Source organism: Varroa jacobsoni, unplaced genomic scaffold, assembly GCF_002532875.2.
Source record: "Varroa jacobsoni isolate VJ856 unplaced genomic scaffold, vjacob_1.0 contig05086, whole genome shotgun sequence".
Lineage (NCBI taxonomy): Eukaryota > Metazoa > Arthropoda > Arachnida > Mesostigmata > Varroidae > Varroa > Varroa jacobsoni.
The window spans coordinates 2,320-12,805 of record NW_019215434.1 but is presented as its reverse complement, the minus strand read 5'-3'; the positions used below and the strand labels follow the sequence as shown (position 1 = coordinate 12,805).

Sequence of the window (10,486 nt, the reverse complement as noted above, 5' to 3'; positions counted from 1 at the left end):
TATATATATAGATGAATACATGTACAGCGTGAGTTAAATAATAATGTATGCCACGGTTTCCCTAGACGTTGCAAATAAGAGTTGCAAAGTGTCGGAAAGTTGAGCCATTCCAACAAAACATAAACACTATCGCATCAAAAACAAAATAGCGGCGACAAACTCTTTTTTGTCTTACGCTGTGAAAAACAACGGTAATGTAACGCAACAATAGTTCGCTACCGGCAACAAGGCGAGTACGTGCATCATATCAAAGAACGGCAAAATGTACAAGAAGATCTATCAGCTAATTGCTATCGCTAGTTTCGTTGTCGAATACGTTCTGTGTTAACCGCTATTTATTACATCTGGAAGCTGGCTTTCAAAATTCGGAACTTCATTTTCTCTTTAATAAACGAGAGCACGCTACATATATGTAAGCCAAAGAAAGCAAGCCAGCTTCTATGAACGGAAGACAGTATAGGAAAAAATCTATTTGTATGTAAGAAAGAAATTTGTTATGAAATCCGAGTTACGATATCGTATTGTAGGAAAAATTACCAAATGCCAAAGTGTAGGTAGCAAAGATTTTTCGTAGATATTGCGTTTGTAGCTTCTGGTTTAAGCACCGAAATTATGTCTATATACTACAGAAATTAAAAAAGAAAGTGAAGCAATTCTCGCGAGGCTAACCTTGTTCAAAATAGAAAAAATTCATTTTATGGGCTTTTCACTCGGCTAAAGAAAAGTTGAATCTGTAAGAAATAGTGTCGAAATAAATCTTTGACAATTTATGACAAATCTCTGATTACGGTAAGCGTTTATCAGGTTGTCGTTTAAATAATTGGAAGAAGGTACTGGCTAGTTTTGGATAGCTATGAGTTGTGATTAGTAAGCAATGGCGAACTTGCTCGGTTTGAAAAAGCTTACAGTGGCCATCAGTTGGTTCGTCCTAATGGTAGGCTGCTGGTGGCCATAAATTAATTCAATTTTTTGTATGATAGCATGCACGTGCGGACAGTCTGTCTAGTCCAATTCCTATTCTACAGTAACTTGTAACATAACACATATTCTCCATTACGATGAATGAGAACGCCGTATCTCGCATAAGAAGGTTTCATATACTACTAAATACAGTAGGTATGAAACACAACTATAATTCTTATATAGAATTTATATAACGTTTTGTATCGCCGATATAAATTCGGCTGACTCAAATCAAAGTTGCACAAAAAGGGTTGGAGGTGGGGGGAAGGGGTGCTGTGCACTGTTCAAACAAATGACGCAACAACGACGATGAGGGCGGCGGTGTGTACGTGTTCATTTATCACAAATATTTTGTACGGAGTGGAAATCGATTGTGTAGTTGATTTTAATTCATGCTGGTTTTTGGACTGCCGACATTTGCAGATGAAAAGCGAAAGCGCTACTTCGAACCGCGTCACAGAGAGGGAAAGACCCTACAAACTTCTTCAACAGGTTGGAGTAATATCTAATTGCTCTCATCAAAGAAAAATATTGACTGCTAGATCCATACTTCAATAGGAGAGCGTGCCAGAGGAACTCGGAAATATAATATGGGGCGCTAATGACATCTAGTTCATTTATCGTAAGAACAATTAAAAGTGACTTTCTATAAATTAACCAAACATAGAGCGCGATTAGGTATTAGTAAATATGTTTTTTGCTGTGTTGGAATCATTGCAATTCATACAGGTCTTATGCATTACCGCTATCAATTTTCAACGTCAGTCGCTGATCGGTCTAGTCGAACTCACACTCAACCCGATTAAGAATAATGTTCGGTGGGTCCGTCTCAACTGTAAGCAGTGCAAAATTTACAGGTAGGGCCACGTACAGAGGTTTCGATTTAGAACGCAAATGGCTTTACTTTGGCCAATCCCTTTATTTGTTATTATAACAAGCTTTGCCAATCACCGCAGAATCCGCGTCAACGATGTTCACGATTCAGCGTTTACATATAACGATCCAACGATGGAGATCTGCCAGGACGAAGCAAAGGCCAAGCAAAGAAATCTCGACTATTTTTCACAAGCGCACCTTTCAGCAGTGTCCGCTGTTGACGGGTCACTAGGGTACGGGGAGGTTAGTATATGTCAACGCAGTGTCCATGCAGGTGAAGTCGACCTTAATGGAAATCGAATTTATTGAGATATGGGCTGCGATTCGGGTTAAACAAAAGAGAAGATTAATACTTGTATATTTTTTTGTCTAGTTATGATGTTCAGATTCACAGGACTATGCAGGTTTCTACAAAATCTGCTGTTGTAAATGAAATGTATGTTTTCTTTCCTTATCGGCTGCTTAGGTGTCCGTGCGAATTCCGTCAGATGTGACGATTACGGCGGACTGTCCTTTCCGTGTTGCGGTGGAGTTCTCCCTCGAACGGCCTGCCGGGGGAATGCAATTTGTAGTTCCCGACGGCGAGGGTTCATTACAGGAGAGAGCAGCTCACTGCTTCACCTATGGATGGCATAACTCATCCCGACTCTGGTTCCCCTGTATAGATACGTTTTGTGATCCTTGCACATGGAAGATGGAGTTTACGGTGAGCGATACATGATTTGGACATTGCTTCGCAGTGATCAAAGTACTGCTTGTAATATTTCAAGTACCGTTTTCTGCCCTTGTCCCGTCTTTCGTATAAAATATAGTATGATTGTTTACGATAGGAATACGACTTGTGATAGAGGTAATTGATAAGGTTATTGCATAGATTGTATTAAGGCCGTACAATTTAGTTTAGGATGTGGATATCCATAGTTTTTCTTAATAGAAACGTGCACGTATAATAAACTGCATTAGTTGATATTTCTAGGTCGATTCCTACTTGACTGTGGTCGCACCCGGTGACTTAGTCGAGGTCGTGTTTACGCCGGAGTCTACCAAAAAAAAGACGTTTCATTATTCACTTACAATTCCCACTTCGGCGCCCAACATCGCTGTCGCAATCGGACCGTTTGATATCCTGGTCGATCCCAATATGCACGAAGTTACACATTTCTGTTTGCCACAGCTACTTCCGCAGCTCAGGCAGTCAACATCATTCTTGCATGAAGCGTTTGAATTCTACGAAGAGCTACTTTCTACGCGATACCCGTACTCTTGCTATAAGCAGGTAAGGCATGTGCAAAAGAAGTTGAGTGCATTTATGTTTTCGGAGAGAATAATACCTCTATGATTTGTTTGTGGGCAAGCGCAAGTGGTAAACAAGTAGGTAGGCTGCCTAAAAGCATGGTAAGATATTTCAGTAGGACAAGTTTAGGCTAATAACATAGCACGGCGATAACAAAATATTTTCATGATCTCGCTTATTCCAAAACAGATAGTCACAAAATCAATCTTTCAATAATTAAAAAAGCGTCGCAATACTTTTAGTAAACTTTGTAAAAGCATGTGACGCTTACGAGTTTCAGAAAGTTGAATAAACGCATAAGAACTATGTTTTTTCGTCACTTTTAAATAATTTTCCAATTACTTGGTGGTCTCTCTTAATTTTTCAGGTTTTTGTGGCTGAGGCATACGAAGATGTTTGCGCCTATTCATCGATGTCAATTTTATCCACATCTCTACTTCACACGCGACATATCATTGAACAGACGTATGTGTCGCGTCGCTTAATGGCGTCTGCAGTGGCCTCGCAATTTTTCGGTGCTTTCATTTCGCCCCTTAGTTGGTCAGATGTGTGGTTACCGCTCGGCATCACTTCGTATCTGACTGGGCAATATTCGAGAAAGGCATTTGGAAATAACGAATATCGATACCATCTAATGCAAGATCTTGAGGAGGTACGTAGTGGAATATTACTCCGCAGCCCAACAGACCGGGGTTATTATCATCAGCGGTTACCCAACTTTATCCCGCTCCTATAGATTATATTTAATGTGATTACGATATTAATATACCAGGTATATGATCGCCTGTATACACAATGGATCATTATATCTATTGCAATAATAGTGCGGCCTTAAATAAACACTATAACAAGATTGAACGTCATCTGCAGTAGTAGTATGAATCCTACGGAACTGATATTATGCTCTAACTCGCCTCTTCTAGAGATTGTATGCAATCTATAATTCTAATAATAATAGCATTATTATTTTTAGATGGTTGACACTTATGCAGCTGTGACATTGTTTTATATACAGGTCTGCTCCTACGAGGTGGAGTATGGTGGAGTCGTGCTTGACTCATCAGGGAGCGAACAGCCAGGAGTGAATTTTCATTTCCCCGTCAACCACCTGCATACGCTGAGTCCTACGTTCCTAGAGATTGTTCGCAAAAAGGCGCATCTAGTCATCCGAATGCTCGAAAACAGACTTGGCAAAGAGCTACTGTTACAGGTAGAAAAAGCTATGTGGATTGTGTGCCAAAAGCTGAGGTCAGTCCCTTAGGTGTTGATAGAGCTCAGTGAATAGCTAGTACATCATTGAAGTCTAAAAGTTAATACTTGTCAAGTCATAGAACTACGAAAGAAGCTACGACTCTGTTCTTTATTTCGTATCATTCAAACATCAGTGATGCCAGCGAAGTGCAGAAACAGGCTTCGCCTAGATTGGGGACTGTAGCGTGTTACTTGTTCTACACAGTGAGTGCATTGGGCGTACTTGAAATGAAATCAATTTGTCAAGAAGGCTATGCGCTGATACAACAATTTGTTCTTGCGATAGCGAACGTTAATCAAAACATAGGTTTGACACTGAAGTTAAAGGGTGACTGATACTTTGAAGCACGTTTTTGGCTAATGAAGACGATTTCAGTGACAAGGATGCTCATTAGTAGAAGTCCAGAAACGTTTCTAGGAGTTCCATGGTTTGTTCTAGCCAACAGAGTCTGTAAACTAATGGATATACCTCAAGTACGAAGCCTATTGTCCAAATTGGCACGTGCAGCTGTGCCGATATGTTCTGAATCAATTTGCCAGTTCGTTGTTTAGAACCTATTTTTCCGACTCACTCATATTAGTTATTTATTGCCAATTAGCTGAAATGGGATTATTTCAGCAAAAAGCAGGTTTAACCCAATTTACATATACCTATCCTCATATTCTTCACGGAGAAAGAATAGACAGTTCTGGCACGACAATATATTTTCCAATGATATATAGGGCAAATCACATCCGGCATTAAGTCCAAGTTAGTTCTAAATTGATACTTTTGTAGGTTTTGATGTCATATGGCCAAAGATGCTTCGTTTCTTAAACCCTTAAAAGATTTAGTTTAAATTTCAAGACACCTTGCGTTGTCTTCACAGATATTCTACCATTTCTTACATAGATAAAATATAAAACCTTCCATGAAATAGCCGAAGCTTTCAAATTAGCAGTTTGGTGCCACACAAGATTGCATGCTAATAGGGTGTGCCTTTGTGCTATTTAGGTGTTCAACAAGTTACTCTCACTGGCCGCGTCTGCCACGAAAGGAACAGCTGGACAGGACAATATGTTGGTATCAAGCAGCTCGTTTCAAAAAGCAGTATTTCTCGTCACAGGCAAGGAGATCGGCACATTCATCGAGCATTGGGTTCGGCAAGGAGGACACGCTAAGTTCGTTGGCCATTTTAGCTTTAATAGAAAACGTAATACAGTAGAGTTGGAAATTCGGCAGCCCGATGTGGGCATGACGGGTGTGAAAAAATACAATGGGCCATTAATTATTGCTATCCAGGAATTGGATGGCACATTTCGGCACACCCTCCAGATTGAAGAAATCAGCTCGAAGCACGACATAACATGTCATTCAAAATCGCGCCGAAATAAAAAGAAAAAGATCCCTTTGGCTACAGGTAGATAAACTGTTTGATTTAGCAGTCATTTCAGCTTCCTTCCTATAACTGATTTTTTTTCTGAAACATTTCGACCGTTGTTTATAGGTTAACTTTTTACGGTCAGTGTGTTTACTTTTGAATATATATGTAACGACACAGTATATAGACTATATTGTCGTACGAACGCTGAGTATTGAAATTAAAATTTCTGAATACAGCATTCAATAAATGAAAATAGCGTAGTAAGCTAAGGTAAACGACGGACGGTGGTAGCACTAGTGCGCCCAAATAATAATACATTTCAACAAACATTTTCAGCCCTGCTCTTATTTGATACATGTCCACATTATCATGCTTGCTTCGGCTAGCATTTAAAAATTAAATGTTAATGTTGCTAACTGCTAAACTTACAGGTGAAGAAGTGGACATGGATTTGTCTGCTATGGATTTGGACTCTCCTGTCTTGTGGCTACGGCTCGATCCTGACATGTTGCTCCTTCGTCAGGGCCACGTCGATCAACAGGATTTCCATTGGCGATACCAGCTCCGTTATGAGCGGGATATCACTGCTCAACTATTGGCTATCAAAGAACTCAGCAAAATGTCGAGCAACGTAAGACGCCTACACATGAAGAGTAATCAAATAAGTTTCATGTTACGAATTCAGAATAGTTACATTATTTACTGTCTCTCATATCTATCTATCTATACCTCCATTAAATGTGTCACTATATGTAATGTTTTATTCTCTCTGGCTCGAAGAGCTACTTTGAATGCGATGGTTAGTAAGTGCGATATCTGTCAACAATCTCTGCTTAACGCTACATAATTTGATTTTGAACAACCCTCAGGATACCCGCATTGCCCTAACTGAGATCATCGAGAATGAGCAGTGTTTCTACAGAGTCCGCTGTGCTGCCGCCTTCTGCCTTCAACAGGTTCACGTAAAATATTTCTACTTTACAGTAGCCTTATCAGCCTATCAAGGAACGTGGTTTGGTGGGCAACGGGAGAAAATAGTATTTGGCCACGTAAAGTATAATATAAGAAGTATCATAATCGGTAAAAAGACCAACTGATCGTTTTGGGCTAAAAAATCACACTAAAGAGCTGCAATCATAACTATATGAAAAATAAGATCGGCGATGCCACTTCTGCTTTTTCACCATCTTTTCTTGGTGCCTTTCGACAGGTGGCTAATACAATGCAGACATGGCCTGGTCCGCTTGCCATGATTGGAATATTTCGTAAGTTGTATGGATCCTACGCCAGTCCGTCGATGGTCAAGCAGAACAACTTTTCGAATTTCCAGCAGTATTTTCTTCAGCAAGCTATTCCTAAAGCGATGGCCGGCCTTAGAACAGTTCATCGAATCTGCCCTCCAGAGGTAGCAGAGATGGAAAAATAAATGGAAAAAGTGTACTATACATTTAGATGAGATATTAGACTATCACATTAGGGCTTTATTTTGAAAATTGATTATGCACCATGGTTTGTCAGGTTAATCAGTTATGTGTAGACCGCACTACGTGGCCTCAATCAATTTGTTGTAGGCAAGAAGGTCCATAAATATAAGCATCAGGGGAAATACAGGCGATTTATTTTATTGATGCCAACACAAGTGAATATCTTCATACATCGTATATGTGCAGGTTGTCCACAAAATATATTTATATACAGTGTGAATAACCATAACCTTAGTTTTTTTAGTACCCATAGTTAACATCTAAATTGCAAAAGAATCTACATAAAATAGATAACCTTCCTCCGGCCGCAGATGTTCATGATTAGCATTCTAGTCAGTGCACTGTTGATAACGGTGAGCTATCGACTAATAAACTGCAACAACGACACTCTTGCTCAGTTGCGCATTTGAAACACTCCAGTGTCGTCAGTTTCCCGCCATAGACTTTATCTTTAAAGTATTCCCACAAAAATTGATTTCCGTTTGTTGGCGTCAGGTCGGGGAAATGTGCAGGGATATACTATAGAGTCGCTTCATCCAACCCATCTGTTTGAATGATTTTCACTCAAAAGGGTGGTTGGATGTTATATCAGGATGTTAGTGGGCAAGTGCTGCATCTCGCTGGAAATGAATTTTGCCAAAATTCTCCCGAATGTGCAGTAAAACAAATTCGTACGGTAAACACAAGTAAGTGGCACATAATAAGTGTACACATTTTTCGGTGATCATTTTATTACTGAATTATTACTTGTTTTTGTATCGGATTTTTTATTGCTGTGTGTGTATGCAGGTGTTGGCCTTCCTGTTGGATTTGTTCAAATACAACGAAAACTCGAAGAATCGCTATTCGGACTGCTATTATCGACGAGCGCTGATTGATGCGCTCGCCGAAACCGTGACGCCTGTAGTTTCGGTTGTTCTCAACCAAAGCAGCAGTAAGGTATGGATGGGTAAGCTTCAACAGGGCCATTTGCATCTAACTAATTTGTATGACAAAACGAAAATCATCATTTAATTGACAGGGTCGAATCTAGACCGCTTAGTTCGATTATTTATATCGGTACAGATATTCGAATGTTGTTAAAAATCTTTTATTCATGCCATGTAAATGGATAATTAGTGCGTTGATTTTTCGATTGCAGGTGATGGTTGAGAGTATGTCGGAGGAAACGAAAAGCATTCTAGAAGAGGTAACGCGTTGCTTGAATCTCGAGAAACTTCTGCCTGGTTATAAATTAGTCTGCACAATCGGTTGCCTATTTGCAATTCGTCGACTACAAAAAATGGGTCACATTCCTAATTCGGCTGGATTATTTCAAGATTATGCGAGTGTGCACCAATTCGAAGACGTTCGTATGGCAGCACTTGAGATGCTCGTTGACTATACGTCTACAGATGGAAATGTCGAAGATCTTAACTACCTTTTGGATGTGGTAGAAAACGATCCGCTTCCCAGGGTTAGACTGCACGTCTTGCGTGCATTAACGTCCAATCCGCCTTTTTCAAAGCGCGAATCTGGCACGCACAGTTCAGCGTTTAATAGCGATCAGCTCGTTGAACGCCTGTGGACGATGATGAACAGCAAGTTCTCGCATGATTCAAAGCTTCGTTGTGCGCTTGTCGACCTCTACCATGTCTTGTACGGGCGAGGTCGTCCTCAATGCCTCCCGATGCCCGAGCTCGGCGTCGTATTTAATCTGCGTGAAAAGAGAGCCCAATTGAACGCCTCGACGATCGCCTGTCAGGACGAGGTCGGGCAAAGTAGCCCACCAATACATTTCGATCGTTGGGCTGCCGCTGCTGATAACCAAGCAGACAACGAGCACGATGATCACCTTAATGTCGATAGCTTCGTGCCATCGATACATGGCGACCATAAGCGGATTAAGATTGACCACACTTCGTCGGATTCATTTTCGCTGCCTCCGATCAGCGTTGCAGCAAGTGACGGGCAACAAGACAAGCAGCCTCTTGGCTTTGACGCGTCCATGTTTCCCCATCGATCCGACTCACCAATGTCCAACACTGTATCCGACAATGGCGGCGGCGTTGGCAGCGGCTGTGGCCAGTCCTCGATCGGATCTAGCTCTGTAGCACTAGCCGCAGCAGGAAATATAATAGGATCAGCAGCAGAGGCTGCAGTATCAACCACAGAAACCATATCTGATGTTCCGGTAGATGCCACAATGATAGGTGGTTCCGTACCGTTTGGTACTCCGCTTGCAATCGACGGCGTTCCTTCTTCGGGCAGTGCGTCATCGAAGCACAAGAAAAAGAAAAAGAAAAAGGATAAAAAGCATAAAAAGCGTGACAAGGCATCGCTGGGAGACGCTAGTTCCAGCCAGGATAAACAAGTTTCGGGTGCGTCTCAGCCATTGGCTGAAGTCCTAGCCGACGTAAACTGTATAGGAGACAACTCGATGGGAGCGGGAGGAGAGCTAAGTAGCACTCAAGCTTCGCCTTCCTCTCTTCACCCGCAGAGCAATGACGATCATAGTAATCCACCTACAAATATTCCTCTATTGAACGAGAGTCCAATACATGAGGATATTTAAGATGTATATTCTTACTAGGCTTTCACAGATTATTTACGATCCTATATTCGATAGGAGCATAAACATGGGTGGGCTCATTTATCACTAATCATAAATCATCGAGAGTGTCTTTGTACACATCTCCAGTAGGTAGTTATATACAGCGCGCTAATAGGTTCAAATTAGTTCTTCATTAGGAAGATGCAACCATGTAAACGTAATAATAAAGTGCATTTATAAACGGGCTAGTGTATTATTATGGGCATCTGTTGCGTAATTCAGCAAATATGTTTACTCAAACACTGGTATATTGATTGAACCATTAAAGACAACAAAAAAAGACAGAACATTATGAAACATACATGGATATACCGTTTTGTGATTTCTAGGTGCCTTATTTACGCAGAAAACTACCTCATAAATCTCAAATACATCTTATGATTTCTCTAGTATGTACAGAAGACAACAGTGAAGGGATTTTTAGTTTCTGGTAAATATATAATATTATCATAGAATTGTATTCTGGTTACTGCATCGAACGACCTGTAATCGCCTGATCGACCGTTGGCGACAATAAAGTCGAACAGAGCTAATAGGTCAAATTTCGAGGCAATATTTTTTGTGCCTAAAGCTATAACTTTTGGTGCCGCATACTTATGCGCATTAGATTTTAAAAATCACATTTAGCTTGTAAACCGTGGTAGATACAGTTTTACGCTTT

The 10,486-nt window shown here is 40.6% G+C and overlaps 1 protein-coding gene across 3 annotated transcripts; it reads left to right on the top strand.

Annotated features, from left to right (window-relative positions):
- The first annotated feature begins 121 nt into the window (after nucleotides 1-121).
- On the top strand, nucleotides 122-10,006 carry Taf2 (TATA-box binding protein associated factor 2). Of its 3 annotated transcripts, none has more exons than XM_022854830.2 (14): nucleotides 122-229; nucleotides 1,387-1,455; nucleotides 1,693-1,820; nucleotides 1,920-2,082; nucleotides 2,306-2,545; nucleotides 2,816-3,115; nucleotides 3,501-3,785; nucleotides 4,149-4,343; nucleotides 5,379-5,784; nucleotides 6,180-6,379; nucleotides 6,618-6,704; nucleotides 6,959-7,153; nucleotides 8,022-8,171; nucleotides 8,374-10,006. In XM_022854830.2, the coding sequence occupies exons 2-14, from the start codon at nucleotides 1,387-1,389 to the stop codon at nucleotides 9,784-9,786; spliced, it is 3,831 nt and encodes a 1,276-aa protein (XP_022710565.1). In that variant the 5' UTR covers nucleotides 122-229; the 3' UTR covers nucleotides 9,787-10,006. The 3 variants fall into 3 exon arrangements, with proteins under 3 accessions (XP_022710565.1, XP_022710568.1, XP_022710566.1); XM_022854833.2 differs by having other exon boundaries at nucleotides 8,022-8,181; nucleotides 8,374-8,515; XM_022854831.2 differs by having other exon boundaries at nucleotides 141-233.
- The last annotated feature ends 480 nt before the right edge of the window (nucleotides 10,007-10,486 follow it).